Consider the following 25,047-nt stretch of genomic DNA (forward strand, 5'->3'; position numbering starts at 1 on the left):
GGGATTTCCCACCTCAGTGAACCCCACATTCAGAGAGGGATTTTGTACTTCATTACACCAGTCTAGAAGCTCTCTTATAGACATGCCCAGGGGTTTATGTCATAGATGATTCTAGATTCTGCCAAGTTGACACTCAACAGTAATTACAACAGTTGTCCTGTATTTAGTATTTTCTAACTATAGAGACTTTTAATCCAGAGCTATTTTGCTTTCGTACTACAAATGACATTTCAGACGGTTGTATCTTTGGTTGTCAGTGCTAAAGAGGGAATTTAGAGAACCATATAAATACCTTTTTTGGTACTTTGACCTAATACCTGACAGGAGCCAATTAAGGGAAGACCTTACTTTGGTCCACAGTTAAAATATATGACCCATTATGGTAGGGAAGGTGTAGTAGATGAAAAGAATCTCCATTTTTTCCTAGTCAACTTAAATTGTTAATTTGACACAGCCTGAATTTATCTGTGAAGGAAGTCTCAATTGAGAGATTGTCCGGCTCAGATTAATTTGTGGGAGTGTCTTGATTGATGATTGATGTGGGAAGGCTCAACCCACTGTGGGCCACACTATCCCCTAGGAAGGCTTTGTGGCTGTATTAGAAAGCTTGTTAAGCATGAGCCAGCATATAGCATCCATGGTTTCTGCTTCAAGTTTCTTTTCTAACTTCCCTCAGTGATGGATGGTGACTTGTGTAAGATGAGTTAACCCTTTCCTCTCCTAAGTTGGGTTTTAGAGCATTTTGTCATAGCAATAGAAAAAAAACTTTTTTTTTCTTTTGTTCTGGGAAGAGATTGCAACATTTCGTTCTTGATGTCTTCATGAAGCAAGAAGCAAAAAGCTGGGACCAGATGTAGGACACAATTATAACTCAGGGCTCATTTGTCTCACATTCCCAGGTCATAGTCAATCACTGAGGAAAGTCAGAGCAGAAACTCAAGACAGGATCCTGGAGGCAGAAACTGATGCAGAGGCTATGGAGGGGTGCTGCTTACTGGTTTGCTCAGGCTGCTTTCTTTTTCTTTTTTCTTTTTTTTTCTTTTTTTTGTTTTTTTTTTTTTTTTTTTTTTGAGACAGGGTTTCTCTGTAGCTTTGGAGCTTGTCTTGGAACTCGCTCTGTAGACTGGGCTGGCCTTGAACTCACAAAGATTCACCTGCCTCTGCCTTCTGAGTGCTGGGATTAAAGGTGTGCATCACCACAAAACCCATCTTCAGGTTGCTTATATATCCCAGGACCACCATCCCAGGGATGGCACCATCCACAGTGATCTGGGCCCTTTCACATCAACCACCAATCAAGAAAATGTCCTATAAACTTTCTCAAGGCCCATCTGATGGAGGAATGTTCTCTGTTGAGATTCTCCCTTCCTAGGTATGCTTGGATTTGTGTCAAGTTGACAAACACTAGCACAGGGACTAAATCAGAAGTCATGAATAAAAGGGAAATTTGCAAATATGTGTAAATTAAACAGCATGGCCAGACATAATCCACTGTCAAAGGAGAAAATAATAACATTTGATTTAATACTTGAAAGAAAATGGAACATATCCATATTTGTATGACTTTGCACATGTTATATAGAACATATAGTAGTCAATGGGCAATGTACAGTTGTCAATATCTACATGTCAGGAATGGAATATTGCATGGTTAGAAATTCACACATTCATTACAACATGGTCTATCATTAATACAAAATTAAGCTACATATTAAAGGAAGCGACATAGGCCATAGAACAATAAAATTAGGGAAAATAAAGTAGGGGACAAATCAACAAAGTAAAAAACTGGTTTTTTTTTTGTTTTGTTTTTTTTTTTTTGTAAAAAATCAACATGAGGGAAAAATAGCCATATAGACAGACTAGCAAATGAGTAAATAAAATGAAAATCAAAGTTACATTAGTTTTGACATTGTTTAAATCCAAACTATAAGATAGATGATGACTAATCCTGTGGCAGTGTTTAGGCAGCATAGGTAAAGGGAACATACTCCTGCAAGGCATACAGTATCATAGATGGAAAGATAGACATTAGATAGCTAGATAGATAACTAGCTAGATAGACAGATAGATAAATAGATAGCCAAATATATCTATAACATGTAAGAAACTGAATTAGAAAAAAATATTTTTCTCAAAGCAAAGTCAGGGATCAGATAATTAGTGATAGTTAATACCTTGACTTTGTGACCTTTAAATTTAATTAAATTAAAAAAATGTTTACTGTGTGTATACATATGCCCATGTCATAGAGACCAGAACATGACTTTTGGGTGGCAGTCCTCTCCTTCCATTTAGGTCCCGGTGATGTAACTCAGGTCATCAGGCTGGTGGCAAGCCTTGCTGCCCACTAAGACATCTTATCATCTGTTTCACAGAGAAAAGAAACTTCAAATTTTCCTATTACAGAAATACTGTCCTCACACAAAATCTTAACAAAAACATACTTAGAAAATAAATTATATATTATTACAAAATTTACATTCAAACTAGTGCTCAAAATTCCCAATCACATGCCAACAAGCTTCAGTTGGGATAATATAAAAAATGACTGTGTATTGTGGCTTAATTTGGTAAAATCCATTGATTGCTGTGCAATGGCCAAACCATAGGGGGCTATTTTGATAAAAAATATTGATTGGGACCATGCTTTTGTTTAGAAGTTTCCCGAGAGCAATGAACGTTTTCTAGATAGGTAAAAGAAAACACATTCAAGTATGATTTAAAAAAATGTATCTGTTCTACTCAAATGCAGAAATTATTTGAGCAGCCAGAATGTGGAAGTTTGTTTCTGTCCAGAAAAATCAAACTATCCCCAGCATAGCAGATCCTGATTTCACACTTACCAGGATGCAGCATGAATAGACATATTCATCTATGATATAAACAATGGAGAATACTGGACCATCTCTGATGGTGTAAGAGAATAATAATAGCACACATTCACCCCAAAGTATTTGAATCTGTTAGATGTGCAATACAAATTTGATAAGAATTGATTTTTTGTCTGTGAATTAACATTTTGTTGTTTGCAAAGTGAAAATAGAACAAAAAGGTTTATTTTGTGTAATAGGTGACCCATAGGGATCATTTCCAAAGTGATAACCCTTCCTTCAACAATGAAAGAGTGACATTTAATCAGGGGGGCTTTCCATATTTATATAGGTAAGTGGTTTGAGGATAGACATTTCTGAAAACGTTCAGTGAAGATGCATAGTCACGAGAAAGGTCAGTTTAATGTCCTTGGTTTTAGAAGCAAAATGCATGATGTGAGTTTGGTCACAATTCCTGTAAAATTATGCATCTTTTATTTGGAAGGATAGGAACACAACTGGGAACGGTCAGTTTATGTTATAAAGACAGCAGGCAGGAATGAAATGTGCCTGTGAACATGCTCAAATTTCATTATATATTTGTAGCTGAAAAAATTAGTATTTGGAAGCTATGCTACTGCAGGAGTTTGTCCCTGAAGGTGCTGGAATCCCACAGCAGCCAATATTCCCAAACAAAAGGGACCTGAGAATCTATTCTAAATTATTCACATAGGGCCAAAATTTTCATGAGTGGGCCTATGAGTGTTTTTCATTGCATATATTTCATGTTACACTATATGTGCCAACTGTACATGCTAATACACACTTAAAATCACTATATCTAATTCTAGTTGAGCTATGGAGAGTAAGTATCATTGTTGGGAAAATCTTGGAAAACAGAAACAGTATTGTCATTTTATAAGCTCTTATGGCAGATAGACAAGTTTTATACTTACTTTTTATTGAAAATGTATTTTTTTCATACAGTATATTCTGATTATGGTTGTCCTCTGCAACTCCTCTGAGATCATCTATTGGGAGGCCCTGCTGGTCACAGGTTGAAGTTTACTATAGCCTGGCAGCCTCCTCTAAGCTTGGCAACATGGAAGACTCCCTCCCACTCAGTGAAGGCTTCCTGCTCTCTACTTGCCCTTATTTGGGATGTCCCTAGGCTCAGATGCCTGACTTATCTCTAGTGTGACCCTTGGCACAGTTTCCTGCTAGAAGTCTTTCCCCTGCTGCATATATGGTAACTACAACCTGTACTAGGAGCTTTGCTATAGGACTCTGCCACCACATATGAAGCCTTACGATGGCCCACCACAATATAGAATTGAATGCAGGGCTTTATGCTTGCATGGTAGACAATTTAACCCAGTTTCACCCCAACCCTTGAAATTTTTTTAATTTAATATTTTTATTCAGTAATTTTATTAATTTTACATACCAACCACAGATCCCCATCTTCCCTCCTTCCTAAAAGTTATCTGATATTATTAATCCATACTTGCATTCCAATGGATTTTTACAAAGATTTATGTTTTGTGTGTGTGTGTGTGTGTGTGTGTGTGTGTGTGTGTGTGTGTGTGTGTGTGTGTAGTCTGTGTGCAGTGCTCAAGGACTCCAGAAAAGGGTGGCAGGCTCCTCAGAGCTGCAGTTGTGAGCTGCCCAATGTGGGTGCTAACAATCAAACTCAGGTCGTCTGGAAGAGCAGCAAGCACTCTTAACCTTGGAGCAATTTCTCCAAACCTCTTCTCCTTTTAAAAAAGTCAAATAGATATTTATGTGCATTGTGCTTTAGCTTTCTTTCTTCAAAGACTGTATGCAAGTAAAATAAGTTGATTTAAGTATTCAAAGATGCACTAACACAGACTAGAACTCGGGAAAGGATGGATGAAAGAGAAAGTATGGAGACAGGAATCATACTTTGCAGCAAATAGGAAGATGTGATCTGAGAGAAAAGGGTGCTTCATCTTCATATTGGTGTTTCAGGTTCCAGGAAGAATATACTGGAAAATTCCTTATGTGGTCATCTGTAAGTTTGGAATGGAATTATTTAATATATTTAAGATAGTAATACATGATATTTGATGAGAGTAGAAAATAAAAGAAATACAAGCTATTAAAGAGACAAACAATGACAAGATGTATCATGCAAAAACATTTTACAAGATTTTGTGTGTTTGGGAATTACATGAATTTTTTATTGAAGTTTTCCACATATGGAAAAGTTTAATATGATAAATTATCTTATATCAAGCCCTAAATTGAGATGTCTTAGAGCTTATGTAGTTATGTGTTTTTTGATTCTGTAGTTTCTATTAATCTAAGCTAAAATTACAATTTTTTTGTTTCAGGGTTCTTTCACATTGGTGTTTCCCAAGCCCCATGTGCCCTACAGCAGGAGTCTCACTCAAGACCCCAGACATTAGCTCTCTCTCAGAGGAAGACTAGGGGTAGAGCTTTCATCTCTCAATCTCAGGTCCACAGAGGAGAATGCCATCTCCACACTAGTAAGAATTAGTTTCCTTCTGCATATTGTCAATGATTTTACTGAAAGGATGACAATGATCTAAACTAAGTATATATAATTCAATAAAGGGATAGAGTTGACAAAGAATAAAAACTGGGAAAAGTTGATCTTAAGATGCAGAAAAATGGACCTGGACCCTTCCCTCTCATCTTGAAAAAAACCTCAGCTCCAAATGTATCAAGAACTGTGACATAAGACATGGTAACCTGTAGCTAGAGTTTTTCTGCCTGGCCCATGGTCAGGACAAATCTCTCTCCCCCACCACCTGCCAATCCCATAGCCGCTCAGACCCAACTGAGTAAACACATAGAGACATATATTACTTATAAACTGTATGGCCATAGCAAGCTTCTTGTTATCTACTTCTTTTATCTTAAATTAACCCATTTCTATTAATCTATACTTTGCCACATGGCTCGTGGCTTACCGGTACCTTACATCTTCCTGGTCATGGCGGTGGCTGGCAGTGTCTCTCTGCCTCAGCCTTCCACTTTCCCCAATTCTCTTCTCTGCTTGTCCCGCCTATACTTCCTGCCTGGCTACTGGCCAATCAGTGTTTTATTAATCAATCAGAGCAACACATTTGATGTACAGAACATCTCACAGCAGTAGTCTAAAACCAGTAGAGGAGAAAGCAGGAAATGTGCTTTGACCATAGACACAGGTGTAGACTCTCTGGATAGGATTCTTGTAGCAAGGAAGTAAGACCAGAAATGGTCAGATACCATGGAATTAAATACTACAGCAAAGGAAACTGTCAATTAAATGCAGAGGCATTCCAGGGAGTGGAAAAGATCTTTGCCAGCTACACATCTGATGGAGGATTAGTGTCTCCTATATACAAAGAACTTTAAACAAACAAACAAAAACTGTGAACACCAAACAAACAAAAAAACCATAAACTGAAAACAGTTCCCATGTGACCTAGGTATACCATTTCTACATATGTACCCAAAGGGCTTCAGTATTTATTGCAGAGATCCTTGAATGTCTATGCTCATCACAGTTAAGTTCACAATAAGTAGGAAATGAAATTGATCTAGATGTTCATCAACTGATAAATGGATAAGGAAAACATATCATATGAAGGAGAATATTATTCAGCCATAGAGAAGAATGAAATCATGAAATTTGTGAGTAAATAGAAGAATCTGGAAAATATTATACTCAATGAGGTCACCCAGGACTCAGAAAGACAAACTGTGCATGCTATAGCTCACATGTGGATTTTAGATTTGAATCTTTCCTTTTGTATGTTTAATTTGGAGTATGTGTGGAAGCCAGGTAATTAGAAACAGGTCATTAAGGGCAGACCCATCAAGGGAGGGGAGATAGTAAAATGCCGTTAAAATGAAAATATAAAGAATAATACTGGGGTGGGAGGTTCAGTCATGTAGTCAGATATGGAACAAGTAAATCAGGGCATGGTGGAAGATTTAACTAAAATGAAGGTTTATTAAAAATTCATGTGGAGACCTATGACCTTGTAACAAAAGTATAAAATATAATTAAACTGGAAAATGGAGCACAGGTGACATGGAAAATTAGAGAGGGGATGCTGTGGGTTAAAGGAGCAGGTGTGGATGTGGTGGAGGCATAGGGAAAAACAGAGACAGGTGTGGGTCAACCAAAACTACAGAAACGTACTAGTTTGTAAGCTAATTAAAAATGTAGCATTAAAAAAGAGTTTCATCAGGGGAACCCTGCAAAGATACAATACTGTTCCCAGATGACATGGGTTTTTCAATGAAAATCTCATTACCAGGCATAGGGTACCACCCTACCATTTCTTAGTGAAGGGAGGCTCTGAAGTCACCAAAACAACTTGGCTATTTTCATATCTCTTTGTTGTTTACCATAACGAAATGATAGGACACCATTGCTAAAGACACTACATGCTGCAGTTGCAGGGCATCAAGAAATCAATCTCAAATGGACTAGGAAATTCTCTCCCTGCTAGCTGGCTTCCACAGTGTTTGGAGGTACTCTGTAGGCTGTGTATGTGGGGTAAGATGTGTTCACTTGTGCAATAAAGGCCATTATGGGGGGGATAACCACTTTCTAATTGGATTTGATGCCAGCTCCATGGGAGGGATCTTAGGCCTAGGGAAGAACCGGGGGTAGGGGTGGGTTTCTGTTGTAATTCTTGTCAAAAGCCCAAGACAGTAGAAATCATGGAGCCTAAGGGGGAGACCAGTGGTGATAAACTGCCATGTTTCCAAGCTAACATCTTAAAAAATTAAAAAATGCTCATAGAACTGTGATGCCTTAAACTTGGGTTAAGTCAATTTTTTACTTTTTTATTTTATTTTTCAGAAAGAGACCCTGGCTGTCCTGGAGCTCACTATATAGATCAGACTGGCCTCAAACTCACAGAGATTCATCTCCCAAGTGTTGGAATTAAAGGTATGAGCCTCCACATCTGGCCTCAGCTCAACTTTTTGCGATGAGGAGTGGTTCATGAAGAAATTAAGAGCTGGTCAAAGTGTTTAGGATAAGTGACAGTGGATGCTCAGCCATCAATGGTCATCCTGGTGGGGAGTAGAGCTGTGATATTGTTTTCTGAACATGGCACATCTGTTACAATCATGAGCTCACAGCAGCCATGATCATCTACACAAGACCGAGGTCAGATAAAGCTAGTCAACACTCTAGAATGGAGTGGAGTGGGGAGGGGCTCAGGAGTATCCACCCCTAACCAAAGTGCTACTGACATTTGATGGCTTCTGGGGGAGGGAGGGCCATTTTTTCCCTAAGGCTGTGGCCCGTGGTATTTTACACTGTCCATGCCTCCCAGGATGGCCTCACCTCCATTTACAAATAGCACCAATTGGAATAATTTAGATGATGATGATGATGATTATGATGATGATGATGATGATAATAATAATAATAATAATAATTTAAAAACCCATGAAGTATAGAGGAAGTCATATTGGTGGGCCTCTACGATAGTTGAAGGGAGAATGTGTATGGGAGAGTGAATAAGATAAATATATATTATGTACATATATGAAAAAGTTAAAGAGCAAATAAAGTATTATTTAAAAAAAAACACAAATGAATTAAACATCAAGATTTAAAGTGAACATGCCTTGACTCACCTAGTTCTGATTGTGTTTGGACAGGTATCTAAAAGAGAGTGAACATGGAAAAATATTGTTTTTATAATAATAATATTATTATTAAAGTAGTGCATTATCTTAATATAATATTTTAAAGTAATATATCATTTTAACATAATATTAATAGTAATATCAGTATACATATGAGATATTTTCCTAAAAGTGCAGATAAAAAGCTAGGTTTTGAACAGAATATCTGAACAGAAGATCCTAGGAACCAAGTTTCATTTCAGATAGATTTTTTGTGTTCATGGTTCTTTGGTGTGTCCATCATTATGTGAATGAGTGCACTCATGCATGTATAGGAGAGAGGTTGACTTTTTAACATCTTCCTTATTAATTGTACACATTATTACTTTTGAAACAAGATCCTTCACCCCTTCCCGACTCTGGTAGTCTTTGGCTTTCTACATGGGTACTGGGATCCAGCTCAGGTGCTCATGTTTGTGTGCAGTTTTTCCCAGAGCCATCTACCCAACAACTCAGATAATTAGAAAAGTAACATTTATTATAAAAATGGAAATTGAAAAGCCACACACACAGGTTGTTATTTTACCTGTGTCCAGGACACGTTGTACATTCTCGTCCTCAATGCCAATTTCTTCCACCAAGTCCATGAACTGTGTCATCTCACCCTTAGTCAGTTTTCTGGCTTTTGCTGCATTTCAGAGTGGATAAGGAAGGAGATGTCACACCATTAGCATCCAGCATATTAATAAACTATTTTCCAATGCTTAGTTTCCTGAAAGTGCCAAAACACAACATCACTCCCGTTTCCATCATTCGGTTGATAATGTGAAACTACGTCCTTCTCCTGAGAAGTGAAAATACTGGGTGGATCCCAGGATGTACATCCCATGTTCTCCTGGTCTTGTAATACAATTTTATTTTTTTGCAGACTTCAATATACTATGACTCCTACACAGCCTCCAAAGCAATTCCAGAAAACAATGATTGATCATTAGCATTTTTGCTATGATAACTGTATATCATTATTTTGTTTCTATTTATGTTCTAGAATCCATTCCTAGGGGTTCTTGATTCTTCCTCACATGCCAGAACCAACTGATCTGAAATCATCAGGAATATGAAAGGAGTGACATTTGACTCAGTGATTAAGAATGCTTAATCAGCTGTCAGCACACACGAGGTGGTGCACAACCAGATGTGATGCCATCTTGTGGCCGCTGTTTGCACCAAGCACACACTTGGTGCACTTAAATGCAGGTGAATACTTGTACACATAAAAAAACCTCTGCTAATGAGGAACATGCTCACATGAAATACATTCTCTTCCTGGTAATTTCAGAAATAAAGGTTTAATTCTGGTACAAAATGAGGGTCTCATACAAAAGGCTCTAGTGCCTTTGATGACAGGGTTAGGAATCTGTCAGTTCAAGAAAGTTTGCATCTATGAGAAACTGAATTTTGTGGACAGGATCCAGTACAGTCAGACTTCAGGATACATGATAATTAAGATTTACAAGTTATGAATTGTAAAGATTTCTAGAAACAATAATGCTGAAAGCCAGGATTTTCACTTAATATGTATTCAATCAACAAACTCACTTAATGTGGTCAAGTAATATTTCAATTCCTACTTTGTTAGTAGATAGAAATTCCAGACTATACTGACATAAGACATAAAATGATTAGTTGATGTATAATTCAGAAATACTGGGAAAAGATGTGTGGAATTTTATTAAAATCTTCTAGTCCCAACAGAAGAAGTATGTATTTATTTTTTTAACAGAAGAACTCTCAATATATCAATTTCCTTGTTCAGAATTCTAACCAAATGCTTAGACAAAATTAATTTACAGCAGAAAAGTGTTTATTTCTGCAGTAATTTCCCAGTTATAGAATATTTAATTGGGGAAATTCCAGTGGGAGAAATTTGGAGGAGCTGACACACCACATCCATAGTCAGGAACAGAGGGCAAAGAATGCAAGCATGCATGCTTCTGTTTATCTATTTGTGAATGGGCTTGAGGCCATCCCAGGAGTCATGGACAGTGTAATATACCATGGGCTACAGCCTTAGGAAAAAATGGCCCTCCCTCCTCCAGAAGCCATCAAATGTCTTCTATTTGTCTGATATAGTCCAGGATGATCTGTCAGGAAATGCTACTGACCACAGTGGGAAAAGCCCACCTGTGTCAATCATCATTCAAGACACTCCCATAGACATGCTCATAGACTAGTAAGAAATCTCTCACTAAGAGCTTTTCTGGAGGATTCTGAGTTGTGTCAGTTGACAGCTGAAGCTCACAGTACATCATCTCCCTACTAGGGAATCGTGTTGCCCACAGTGGCTAGAGCCTTCTTATGTTAATCATCAATAAAGACACCCCCACAGGCCAGTCTGCTGTGGGAAATCCTGCACTAAGACCCTTCCCAGGGGATTCTGGGTTGTGATAAATTGATCATCAAAGCTAACCATCACAGCTTCAGCGGTTTATTAACATGAAGAACAGAGTCAGATGTATGAACATACTGCAAACTTCATCACAGTGATGCGTTCTCACCTATGTCCTTGAGCAATGCACTTGGATGATGAGTTCCACTTGTGACACTCACCCAAAACTCCAGCCACACGAGTGACTTTGTCCCTGATGTCCTTGTTAAAATAATGAAAGAGCAGTATCTTGTCATTCACCATCTTTATCATGACTATTGTTTTCCTTTCATCTGAGATAGTTAAGAAATACGTATTAATACAAATAAAGATCACAAAATGATTGTCCAGGCTCATTCACACTGCATCTTTATCAATGCATACATGGATCATAAGTCTCTGGCCCATAATATTCTGCTCTATGTGTTGCAACCATAGACAGACAGGGATTAAGAAAGCAAGTTCATATTCCTGCTTTAAGATATGAAATGTATCTAGTATCCCACAGTTAACCTAGAAATATGGAGACCCTATATTGATTTAGAATAACAATGTTCCTGATACCAGGGTGTGTAGATGCACAGAAGGTACTGTACTGCAATCCTCTTACTTGCTGAGAATAGCTGTATGATTATATGTATATGCACACATGTATATATACATATATGTGTATGCATTTCATGGATCCTATTAAATTCAATGGTGGAATAATCTACATATACACACATTGAGAAAAGCTGTGTGATTATATGTAATATATACAAAAACATATTATATATATGCATTTTCACAGATCCTGTTTCATTTAGTGGTGCAGTTATATAACTTTACCAATTCTTCTTCAGACACATGACAGAGAAACAAGAGAGCATGCCAGATAGTGAAACAAGAGAGCATGCCACATAGCATAGATTACATTTACATATTGTAAATGATTTTTCTCCCTAATAAAATTTAGATAGTTAATCATTCTACATTACAAGATTCATGTTTGAAAATTGCTAGAAGTCATTTGAATCGATTATAAAATCCTAGTTCTTATTTTGCATCATTATTCTTTTAATGCTCAAATCACTTTTGGTTCCTTTAACCATTCTCAAACTGTTGTCTGTGATTTAGTTCAGGCCTAAAGCTACAGGAGGGAAGTGTGCCTGGCACAAACACACACTAAATAAATAAAAATTTAAAAAGTCACTTAAAAACAAAAACAAACAAACAAAAACATCAGCATCAACAAAACAAATGACCAGGAAGAAACTGAAGGGGCTTTCTCCAAGACTGCATCTTTAATTTGTAGAGATGATTGCAATGAAATGTAGATATCCAGATATTCAAAATACAACCAAGATTGTGAATTAAGAAAAAATTAGGGTCATGCATTCATCCTGGCATCTTCTACTCACACTGTGCCTGGTAAAATTCTTGCCTTTTCTTTCCTATGACTTCATACTGTTGGCATCTGGCCCCTTTCCTCAAAAAGAAATGCACAAATGTTGTCTTATTTTGGATAACTCCAGGGTCCTGATTTTGGATTCCACATGAATGACAGGACAGTTTAATGCTAACCACATTTTCATCTGTAGATCTGTCATAAGGACATGTTGTTGTATGACATCATCCCTAAATATAATCAGTAGCGTACCTAAATGCCATCAATCACCCTGTTAAGGGTTTGCAGGTATCTTTGATGGCACAGAATCAGTTCCTCTGTGTGACTCCTGTCATCTGCCCTGATCCCTGAGCTTGAACCCCTGATCTTCCCACCTTCACTCACCAACCACTGGAATGATGGGCATATAGGACAGCATCTGTGTGCTGGGGATGGAGCCCTGGGATCTGTGGTGCATGCTGGGTAAGTACTCTCCCAACACAGCTGAATCCCTAGTATCTAATAACAACTATTGATAAAAGAAAAAAAAAAAACCATAGCATTGAGCAAAGATTCCACCCCAATCTGAGGTGAGAAATGTTTGTTGACATTGAGTTAAAAGGGTGAGAGACCATCTGGAACAGAGTACACTGAAGCAACCTCTATACACTATAGTCTAGCTTCCATATTTACATTGTAATCATGCTTTTATTTATTTTTTGCCTCTCATAAAGATCACTAATCTTATAGAGTCTACAGCTGCAATCGCTTTGGGCATTTAAATAGCTTCAAAGTCAGCCTACAATTGTTTTATGAGATTTAGACTGAGATGTAAATCTACTGATTAAGAGATCCGTAGAGTCACTGTCCATCATAGAGTCACAGGCGTGGCCATGTTTTCAGATCTATATTCACTCACCAGAGGTCCATGTGACTAATAGTTGACAGCCAGAGCTTAGATTTATCTTTATGGTTTTAAAAAATAGGAAAACTGGATGGAAGATAAAACTCAGCCATTAAAGGCTAGGCTCACAACCAAAAAGAAGAAATGGGAATAACAGTTTAGACCGGGGATGTAGCTCCATGAAGCCCTTTGAAGGTCATGGGCCCCATTTTCAGTGCTTTTAAAAATATCATTTATGTCTAGAATGGTGATCCCTCCAGCACTGTTCTTGTTGTTCAGTATTGTTGTAGCTATATGAACCATCTGAGTTCATATAGATAAAAAAATATATATAATTAAGATATTTTACAGTCTTTCCTGAGGAAAAGCCCTTTCTCCCCCAAAGTGCTTGGTTTTTGAATACCAAGTGGTTGCCCTGAGATCATATTTATACAGTAATATTATATGGAATGAACAGGATATATTTATTATATTTAAGAATATATATGCATATGAACAATTAAAGAAAAGGAGGCATAGGATTTGAGATAAACCAAGGGAGGAGAGTAGGTGGGAAGGGCTGGAGGGAAAAAGGGAAGGGTAAATGATGTAATTATGTTTTATTTTCAAAAAATATATTTAAAAGATGAAAATTTTATCTCCTCTTTAATATGTTTTAGTGTGTTCACTTAATTGGTTTCGAACTACTACTGTTTTAAATAATTTTAGGCATGTTAAATTTAAATATCAAGCCAAGCATGGTGGTATTGCTTGTCATCCCAACAGTTGGGACATGGATGCAGGAGAATAGGTTCAATGTCATTTTAAAACAACAATAAAAAATTTTAAAAAATGTAAAAAATAGGCTGTGTGTGGTGGTAAATACTTTTGATACCAGTGCTCAGGAGGTAGGGTCAGGCGGATCTCTGAGCTCGAGGCCAGTCTGGTCTACAGAGCAAGTTCCAGGATAGCCAGGGAAACCCTATTTTGAAAACCCAATATATATAAAAAAATAAAAAAACAAAAACTTTATTCTCTACTCTGTATTAAGTTCAAAGTCAGCATGATGTACAGAGACTGTCCCAGAAAATAGAAATTATAAAGAATTAATGCAAAGTTTCAAATATCAGCATGTAATTGATAAAAATGATCCTAGATAGAACTATGTCCTCAATAGATAATTTCATGCATATCCAGATAATTCAAAAGCACTGAAATTATCCCAAATAATTTTTTGATTCATCTTCTCCCTGCCTATGTTTTTGAAGAGTAGTACATAGAAAATTAAATGATTGAAATGTATATTATTTTGGTAAATCATCTTGTGCTGTTTGACTTCCTCGAGGAGCTAGTTTTGAATACAGGGTTTTCCACATGTGTTTTACACTCAAGCCTGTTTTTCTTATGGTTTTCTTTGATCATTCCAGATAGACAGATGGATCTATTATCTATCTATTTATCTATTATTTATATCTACCTATGTATGTATCTATCTGCCCATTTATCCATCTATTACTTATCCACTTGTATATCTATTATCTATCTATCCATCTACATATATGTGTATGTATGTATGTAAATATACCATCTAATTATTATCTATCTACTTACATATGCATGTATCATCTATCTTCTGATATATCTATTATCTATGTATTTATTGGTCATCTACATGTAATCATCATCTATCTCTTGATATTTATTATTTTACCTTGGCTTGCCACATACTAAATAAATTCACTCATTCTAAATTAAAAGTATGTAATTTGATGGGGATTGCATTGAATCTGTAGATTGCTTTTGGTAAGATCGCCATTTTTACTATGATTATCCTGCCTATCCATGAGCATGGGAGATCTTCCCATTTTCTGACATCTTCTTCAATTTCTTTTTTCAGGGACTTAAAGTTCTTGTCATATAGGTCCTTCACATGCTTAGTTAGAGTAACCCCAAGGTATTTTATATCATTTGAGGCTATTGTAAAGGGTGATGTATCTTGATTTCCTTCTCAGCCTGTTTGTCTATTGTATATAGGAGGGCTACTGATTTTTTTTGAGTTGATCTTGTATCCTGCTATGTTGCTGAAGGTTTTTATAAGCTGTATCAGTTCCAGGCTGTGGGACTGGGACCTGTCCTTAGTGCATGAGCTGGCTGTTTGGAACCTTGGGCTTACACAGGGACACTTTGCTCAGCCTGGAAGGAGGGGACTGGACCTGCCTGTACTGAATCCACCAGATTTAAATGAATCCCCATGGGAGTCTTGGCCCTGGAGGAGATGGGAATGGAGGGGAGGGGATGGGGGGAAGGTGGAGGTGGGGGTGGGAGGGGGGATGACAGGGGAACCCATGGCTGATGTGTAAAATTATAACACAAATATAATAAAAAAGTATGGCTGTCATATGTTGTTCTTTGGACCATACAGAGCAAAGTGATTTAAGAATCCCTACTTAGTGCTGTTGGTGTTCACTAGCATAAGTGTTGACTGAAAACATCATGTTTCTCTGCACACAGCCTACCACATGGATTGTTCTATTTTGTTTTATATCTTACTTGATATAAAAATAGAAGTAGATTTGCTTGCATCTCTTCCCACATTCAATGCGACGGAAGTAGGTCCTCAAGGGTGAGCCTTCACTTATCTTTTCCACAGTACTGGAAGCTAAGTAAATGGTTCGCCAATTCCCTTGAATCTGGAAAGAAAAGTGGCTTTGAAAACAAGGCAGGTAAGAGTAGGGGATAGTTTAGTAACCTGGGATTCGGCTTTGATGGGGTAATTCACGACTTGATCTTGTAATAATGCATTAGACGGCTTAGCTACTTTATGTTTCTGCATGTTCTGAGCAAAGAATCTAATAATTAGTTTAGACTCCCACCACCTGTTTCAGGCTACTCACAAACCCCTCTCTGAAAAATGGTGCAGAGTCTCCCATATAACAACCTCTTCTCTCCCCTACCCATCTGGATCAGGCTACTCTCACATCTGTCGGTGAATAATTGTGTGGTGCTTTCCACATAAAAACCCTTTTATAACCCCCTCCCCACCTGCATCTGGATACTCACATATCTGTTTCTAAAGATGGTGTAGGGTTTTCCACACCCCTAGCAATGATCAAATCCAGACAGTTTCCATTCAAGTATATTCTCAATGTATTCAGGTAGGAAGAATAGAAATGCTGATCTGGCCTGAACTGGTCTTGGGTGTATGCACAGTAAGACAAAAACATGTTCTTCAGATAACCTCACCCTATTGGCCACTTTATGCCTCTGTGCAATATCAGGCATGTGTATGGTTAAAGTCAGATACATTGTGGTAACGGACACATGCAGTTGGAGAAATAAATGATTTAATCTGTTAATCACAATAAATCAAGCCCCTTAGTAACCAGCTTGTCTGTCTTTGGGACCCCAGGAAGCGATGCACATAATAGCTTGAGGCCCCTGAGTCCTGCCAGTCATGTGGCCAGCTGTCAATCTTGGCAGTGTGTCTGTTTGTAATCTGCACTCTAGCTTTGCCCTAAATGGAGTCATCCTGGTTTTTCTGCAGATCTGTGTGAGTCCTTATTTTAAAGTTTTGGATAACAGGACAAAGCAGGTGGTGGCCACTGCAAACAGGAGCATTAGTACAATTCCCCCTTTCAATTATTTCATTGGATCCATCATCATGGCTTTCAGTTTTTCATAGTGGGAGAGAAATAATTGGAAAGGTAAGAAGTAACATAGATGTACAGATTTTCATGTAAAATCGAACACACCCTTGGTGCCAGACTGATGGACACTCTTCCTTGTCTCTTTGTGTCTCTCTCTGTGTGTGTCTCTGTGTCTATCTTGGTCTCTGTTTCTATCTCCCTGAAAAACCACCCATTAGACCATTCTCTCTCTCTCTCTCTTCCATTGTCCACTATGAGACATGGAGAATACTTACTTCCAAAACATCCTTCCCTCTTTGCCATCTCTCTCGGTCACACAAAGATACACAGAAAACTTACCTTTAGAAGCATTTTTAATCTGTGTGTATCTCTTTCTCTTTGTCTCTTGGCCTCTCTCTCTCTCTGTCTCTATCCCAGAAAACCACCTTTTAGACCATTCCCTCTCTTTACTCTCATGTATAGAATACCAATTTCCAGAGCATTTTCTCTTTTCTTTGTGTCTCTATCTCTTAGTCTCAGTCTCTCTGTTTCTTTTTCTCAGAAACCAGGAATTAGACTGCCCCTACCCCATTTGTCACTCCCAGACACAAAGAATACAAACTTTCAGAAGTTATTTTGCCTCTCTGTTTTTCTGCCTCTGCCTTTTTGTCTGTCTTTGTCTGCCTCACCCCACAGCCCCTCTCCTATGCCTCTGTCTGTGTCTGTCTCTCTGTCTCTCTGTCTGTGTCTGCCTCTTCCCAGAACACCCATGTCCACATGGCCCCCTCCCATGCAGGCCTGCTACCTTCTTTCTTAAATTCTTATTCATCATCACACTGGAAACGCAAAGCAGATCCAGCATGAACAGAAGGATGAGGACCCTCATTGTGTGTGAGCGAATGTTTTCGCCCTGCTGGTGCCCAGACCACACTGATTGACAAGGCTCAGAGTCACCCCCTTACCTTTTATAGCAGCCTTTCAGAATGATTGGCTGGAGCAGTGTGCTGCATCCCAGTTGGCAGTTGTACACTGACATTGACGTTGGATAATTTACTATACAGATTGGTTCCTGGAGAACATTACTAGGGATGGACAATTAACTTTTATTGTCAGTTCTGATGTCTGATGCCTGTCCCATGTTTCAGGTAGGTTTTTATTCATTGGATTTATGTGCCTATTAAGAAAACAGAAGACAAAAACCAAGATGCTATCATATTATTTTAACTGGAAGGGATGCTGTTTAAACCTGATTTCTAAACTTAAAACTTACATGTAGCTGATGGTTAAACAAAAAATACGATTTCTCATCTCTACTTGGACTTTATTTTCTGGGTACAACCGACTCCTATATTTTTGTATAGCTTTGTGTGGATTTTTCCCAATTGAGCATTTTCATTTTTTGTGTCAATCAACATTTTAGAATCCATTCCTTATTATCTGTTCCTCCAATCAGATGTTGGGGGAAGAATACTGAGTCTTACAAATTTTAATCAAGTTTTCAACACCTATGAACTTGTATTGTAGATGAAATATTGGGAAAACTGGAGGGGCTCTAATGCACTTATGGACACCCCTCTAATGTAGGCATAAGTCACATTGTTGACATGACTAGTGACACAGCATTTAACTGACCCAAGGAGAATTCACATTTGTTTGTGGAACTCCAGGTCCTAGCCTTTGTCTGTTTAAACAGTGTGATAACATGGCACACACAGTTTTGATTCCCAGGATAAGGTTTTGCTTCTGTAGATATAATTTAATGTTATTTACTTACATAACGTCACTCAAATTTAACAGCCCTTCAATCATAAAAATTATGACATGTAACCCACGTAACATCCACAAAGCTTATTGGATAGCAGGGTATATATGATTAATAATTTCAAATTCTTTTTATAGTTTATTATTTATTTTGAGCGCACGTGTGTGTATATGGGTGTCTAGGCTCAGGTTTCCAGATCTGGTGGCAATCACCTCTATGTGAAGAGCCATCTCACTAGCCACAGATTTCAGAAAACGGTGCTGATGAAACTTTTGGGAAATGCAACACTTCCACATGTTAGAATCCATCGATCTGAAGGATAAGACTCAATATTTGAACTCATGATTTCTTAATTGTGCTTAATATAATATAAAATAATTCATACACACACTGCTTTTCCTCTTAAAAAGATAGTATCATTTTGTTATTGCATAGAATTACATGTAATATTAAAACACCTAGAGAGGTAGATGCTTGATTTTGACTTCTGTATCCACTTGCACATGAAAGAAAAAAATCATGAAAATACTTGATTTTGCAATGAATTTGATTCTCAGTTATTTATGTGATAAACTGCCCTCATTAGTTTACTTGTGCATAATGTGTCTTAAAATTTTAATTTATTATTTATTTTGTACATGAGGCTTGCTATGTTCATACTCTGGCATGTGTGTAGTTGTCAGAAGATAACTGGTGGGAAATGGTTCTCTCCTTCTACTAAGTGGATCATAAAGATTATATTCAGTCATCATTACCCAATTAGATATCTCAAATATCAAGAATATAGTTCTGAAATACAATTTGGAAATCATCAAGATCTACACTAACTACAGTGCAAAAATTATTCAAGTCAATATGTCTTTTTTCCTCTTTTATTTTTGATATCTCTAGTGCTGATTGGAGCACTACAAAAATAAAGTTGTCAAAGTAGTCAGAGCTACCTACAGAAGGAAAGGTTTACTGGGACCACTGTTTCAGGGGTACAAGCCTCCATCACCATCATGGCTGCAGCTCGAGCTCAAAGTTGGGGGCTCACATCTTGATCTGTAAGTGAGAAACACAGAGAACATGGAAAGACTCTGAAACCTCAAATCCCATCCCCCAGTGACACACTTCCTCCAGCAAGGTCACCCCTTCTAAGTATTCCCAAACAGCATCACCTGCTGGAGATCAAGTATTAAAAGGGTACTTCTATCTTTAAAAAAACACTTGGTATAAACAGAGTAAAAGACATGATACAGTAGTGGTTACCCTACTAACAACATGCTTAGATCTATGTTGCTTGACAAAGTGTAGCCTCGGCACCACAGACACAGGCAGAGTGGCACAGCAGCAACACCTTTCCCTAAATTCTCAGTCACTGCTACTCAAAAACACCTCAAAGCAAGCGCTCAGCTAAAAGTAAAATATACCTACAAATATTTATCAGAGGCTGTTTGTGAAGGTGGTTAAGAGGACAGTCGGGATTAACAGAAGAATCCAAGCATGTCAGTTCTGAAGAGAAAAGTTACCAAATTTATATCTTTGATTTTTTTATTAAGAAATTGCTTAGCAAATTTATAACACTATTTTTGCAACTAGTTATTTTCAGGCCTTTGACTCCTGAGTCCCACCCTGTGTTCTGTCTAAGCGGTTCTAACCCAGTCCCACAGCTTTGAAGCTCAGTATCTGCTGCTTTGCTCTTTACAAAACAGCATTGGTTGATGAAAGTCTTGGCTTCACTGAGGTTGGGTGGCATTTGTTTTTGGTGAATAGGATGAATACACTTAAATTTAACTATACATTGTTATATTTCCCCCATTGTTGTTAGTGAGGACTATGATACTGTAATAATATTTTTAAAATTTGCACCCAGAGAGGCAGTCATTTATGGTTTGTGGCAGACATTTTTAGGGTTGGATCACACTGAGATGTTTAGAGTTCACTGTTTTGGGGCCCTGTAGCAAATATACCTTTTTATCTATATCATATCTATATCCTCTCTTTTTTCTTTTCAGAGAAGATAATTTACCCTTTATACTCTCATTTCTATATCTTTTTTGTCAGAGTATATTCAATAATCTACCTCTTATCTATAACCTCTTTTTTTTCTCAAACAAGAACCTTAAATCTAATCTCCTTTGTTTAGCCTTTTTCCTGACCATTAACAATAACAACTTGTAGCCAACCATTGCTTACATGTTACATGTAACCATTGGTTACATGGTCACATTTGGACAATTATCCAAAACCCATTGAAAGACTGAAAACCACCCCACACCTCCTCTTGGGAAAATGGGTGCTGTGTTCTTAAATATGCTTCCTCCTGTTTGTGGGTGAAGGCATCTTTAGGGGATCCTGAAAAGAAAAATTATGAGTAAATAGTCAAGTTCTGGGAGAGGTAGCGTATCATTTGTTGTCCAGTCTCTGCATAATGCAAAAGTACAGGGCTTATCTCAAGTCCTTGCTCAAACAGTCTGTGAAGCTGGGTCTTCTCAGCTAGATCTAGAAACTGTCCTGAGCAGTTTGTAGTCCAAAGCTGATCTTTGGGTGATGTTTGTCAGCTTAGTGATATTATTATTGTCCATGTGGAATTGTCATTGTGGGGCCCCATCATCTTTCTGGAAACTTCAAATTCACTGTTAGGCCTGGTGACAGATATGGATCTATTTGCAATCTTCTACATGTTGACATCCAGTTATACCAGTACCATTTGTTGAAGATGCTGTCTTTTTTCCACTGTACAGTTTTGGCTTCTTTGTCAAAAGTCAGGTATTCATAAGTGTGTGGATTAATTTCAGGATCTTCAGTTTGATTCCATTGGTCCACATGTTGTTTTTTATGCCAGAATCAAGCAGTATTTATTACTGTAGCTCTATAGTAGAGCTGGAAGTCAGGGATTGTGATGTCTCCAGAGGTTGCTTTATTGTACAGGATTCTTTTAGCTATCCTGGGCTTTTTGTTTTTCCATATGAAGTTGAGTATTGTTCTTTCCAAGTCTATGAAGAATTGTGTTGGGATTTTGATGGGGATTGCATTGAATCTGTAGATTACTTTGGTAAAATTGACATTTTTACTATGTTAATCCTACCTATCAATAAGCATGGGAGATCTTTCTATTTTCTGATATCATCTTCAATTTCTTTCTTCAGAGACTTGAAGTTCTTATCATACAGGTCTTTCATTTGCTTAGTTAGAGTTACCTCAAGGTATTTTATATTATTTGTGGCTATTGTAAAGGGTGATATTTCTCTGATTTCTTTCTCTGCCCATTTTAGCAAGGGCTACTGATTTTTTGAGTTAATCTTGTATCCTGCCACAGTACTGAAGGAGTTTATCAGCTGTAGGAGTTCCCTGGTAGATTTTTTGAAGTCACTTATATATACTATCATATTGTCTGCAAATAATGAAAGTTTGACTTCTTCCTCTCCAATTTCTATACCTTTGTTCTCCTTTTGTTGTCTTATTGCTCTATCTAGAACTTCCAGTACTGTACTGAATGGATATTGGGAGAGTGGACATCCTTGTCTTATTCCTGATTTTAGTGGAATCACTTTGATTTTGTCTCAATTTAATTTGATGTTGCCTGTTGGCTTGCTGTAAATTGCCTTGATTACATTTAGGTATGTTCCTTGTACTCCTGATCTCTCTAGGACCTTTATCATGAAGGGGTGTTGAATTTTGTCAAAGGCTTTTTCAGAATCTAATGAGATGATCATATAGTTTTTTTCTTTCAGTTTATGTGGTGATATTTTATTTGTGCTGAAATGTGACTTTATTTGTATGTTAATATATAAAGTTGCCTGGAGATCAGAGGTAAAAGTGAGCCATTAAACAGAAGTCTGGTGGTGGTAGCACGCACCCTTAATCCAATCACATGGCAGGCAGAGTCTCTATGTGGTCAAGGAAACAGCCAAGTATGGTGACACTTTAAAGAAACCCAGTACCAACCATAGAGACCTGGAGGTCTGAATAGATAGACAGTGATGAAGAAGTCATGTGGTTGAGTTAGAGCCAATGAGAAGGTAGAACAGAAAGGCAATAAAAAGACAAGTCAGACATTAGATGCTCTCTCTCTAGGGAAGCAATGGTGGCGAGGTGGTAAAATAAGGTAGTCATTATGCTCTGATGGCTTTGGCTATTTACCTCTGTATTTGGCTCTGTGTTTCTTATTTAATAAGACTGTTTAGAATATTGTCTACAAGTTTGTTTATATGGTGTATTACATTGACAGATCTTCATATGTTGAACCACCCTTGCATCCCTGGGATGAATTTGGGTCTATTTGCAGCCTTCTACACTTTGACATCCAGTTATGCCAGCACCATTTGTTGAAGATGCTTTCTTTTTTCCATTGTACATTTTTGGCTTCTTTGTCAAAAATTATATGTTCATAGGTGTGCAGGTTAATGTCAGGGTCTTCAATTCGATTCCATTGGTCCAAATGTCAGATTTTATGCCAGTACCAAGCTGTTTTTCTTATGGTAGCTCTATAGTAGAGCTTGAGGTCAGGGATCATGATGCCTCCAGATGTTGTTTTATTGTACAGGATTCTTTTGGCTATCCTGGGTTTTTGTTTTTCCATATGAAGCTGAGTATTATTCTTTCCAGATCTGTGAAGAATTGTGTTGGTAATTTGATGGGAATTGCGTTGAATCTTTAGATTGCTTTTGGTAAGATCGCCAATTTACTATGTTAATCCTGCCTATCCATGAGCATGGGAGATCTTTCCATTTTCTGACATCTTCTTCAATTTCTTTTCTCAGGGACTTAAAATTCTTGTCATATACGTCCTTCACATGCTTAGTTAGAGTAACCCCAAGGTATTTTATATCATTTGTGGCTATTGTAAAGGGTGATGTATCTCTGATTTCCTTCTCAGCCTGTTTGTCTGTTGTATATAGGAGGGCTACTGATTTTTTTTGAGTTGATCTTGTATCCTGCTATGTTGCTGAAGGTTTTAATTAGCTGTATCAGTTCCTTGGTTGAATTTTTGAGGTCACTCATGTATACTAACATGTCATCTGCAAATAGGGAGAGCTTGGCTTCTTCCTTTCCAATTTGTATCCCCTTAATCTCCTTATGTTGTCTTATAGCTCTGGCTAGAACTTCAAGTACTATATTGAATAAGTATGGGGAGAAGGGACAGCCTTGCCTTGTTCCTGATTTTAGTGTTATTGCTTTGAGTTTCTCTCCATTTAATTTGATGTTGGCTGTTGGCTTGCTGTAGATTGCCTTTTTTATGTTTAGATATGTTCCCTGTATTCCTGATTGCTCCAAGACCTTTATCATAAAGGGGTGTTGGATTTCGTTAAATGCCTTTTCTGCATCTAGTGAGATGATCATGTGTTTTTTTTTTCTTTGAGTTTGTTTATATGGTGCAGTACATTGATGGACGCATCCCTGGGATGAAGCCTACTTGATCATGGTGGATAATTGTTTTGATGTGTTCTTGGAGTCTGTTTGCCAGAATTTTATTGAGTATTTTTACATCAATGTTCATGAGGGAGATCGGTCTGTAGTTCTCTTTCTTTGTTGCATCTTTGTTTCGTTTAGGAATCAGGGTAATTATAGCCTCATAGAAGGAGTTTGGTAATATTCCTTCTGCTTCTATTGTGTGGAACAATTTAAAGAGTATTGGTATTAAGTCTTCTTTGAAGATCTGGTAGAATTCTGCAGTGAAACCATCAGGTCCTGTGCTTTTTTTGTTTGGGAGCATTTTAATGACTGATTCTATTTCCTTAGGGGTTATTGGACTATTTAAATGGTTTATCTGGTCTTGATTTAACTTAGGTATGTGGTACCTATCCAGAAATTTATCCATTTCTTTTAGATTTTCCAGTTTTGTGGAGTAGAGGTTTTTGAAGTATGACCAGATGATTCTCTGGATTTCCTCATTGTCTGTTGTTATGTACCCCTTTTCATTTCTGATTTTGTTAATTTGGATGCTCTCTCTCTGTCTTTTGGAAAGTTTGGATAAGGGCTTGTCTATCTTGTTGATCTTCTCAAAGAACCAACTCTTTGTTTCTTTAATCCTTTGTATTGTTCTCTTTATTTCTATTTTATTGATTTCAGTTCTCAATTTGATAATTTCCTGGCATCTGTTCCTCCTGGGAGACTTTGCTTCTTCCTGTTCAATGGCTTTCAGGTGTGCTGTCAAGTCACTAGTGTGAGATTTCTCCAGCTTCTTTATGTGGGCATTCAGTGCTATGAATTTCCCTCTTAGCACTGCTTTCATAGTAACCCATAAATTTGGCTATGTGGTGTATTCATTTTCATTGATCTCTAGGAAGTCTTTAATTTCTTTCTTTATTTCTTCCTTAACCCATTGGTGATTCAGTTGATCATTATTCAGTTTCCATGAGATTGTAGGATTTCTGTAGTTTTTTTTTTTGTTTTGTTTTGTTTAAACCATGGTGGTCCAATGGAACACAGGAGGTTATTCCATTTGTTTTGTATCTGTTGAAATTTGCTTTGTGGCCAAGTATGTGGTCGATTTTAGAGAAGGTTCCATGGGGTGCTGAGAAGAAGGTATATTCTTTTTTGATAGGGTTGAATG

The 25,047-nt window shown here is 37.5% G+C and overlaps 1 protein-coding gene across 1 annotated transcript; it reads right to left on the reverse strand.

Moving 5' to 3' along the window:
* Positions 1–8,446: 8,446 nt before the first annotated feature.
* On the reverse strand, positions 8,447–17,633 carry LOC118573710 (probasin-like). Its single transcript, XM_036174033.1, has 6 exons — positions 17,553–17,633; positions 15,672–15,811; positions 12,273–12,340; positions 11,052–11,162; positions 9,028–9,129; positions 8,447–8,478 (listed from the first exon to the last, which is right to left on the reverse strand). The coding sequence occupies exons 1-6, from the start codon at positions 17,631–17,633 to the stop codon at positions 8,447–8,449; spliced, it is 534 nt and encodes a 177-aa protein (XP_036029926.1).
* Between the last annotated feature and the right edge of the window lie 7,414 nt (positions 17,634–25,047).

The sequence above is a fragment of the Onychomys torridus genome, chromosome X, assembly GCF_903995425.1.
Source record: "Onychomys torridus chromosome X, mOncTor1.1, whole genome shotgun sequence".
NCBI lineage: Eukaryota > Metazoa > Chordata > Mammalia > Rodentia > Cricetidae > Onychomys > Onychomys torridus.

Coding starts and splice junctions, on each gene's coding strand:
- LOC118573710 (XM_036174033.1), bottom strand. CDS start 17,633: ATGAGGGTCCTCATCCTTCTGTTCATGCTGGATCTGCTTTGCGTTTCC. Junction 15,812..17,552: donor ATAAGAATTTAAGAAAGAAG/GTAGCAGGCCTG, acceptor TTTTCTTTCCAG/ATTCAAGGGAATTGGCGAAC. Junction 8,479..9,027: donor ACAACGTGTCCTGGACACAG/GTAAAATAACAA, acceptor ACTCTCTTTTAG/ATACCTGTCCAAACACAATC.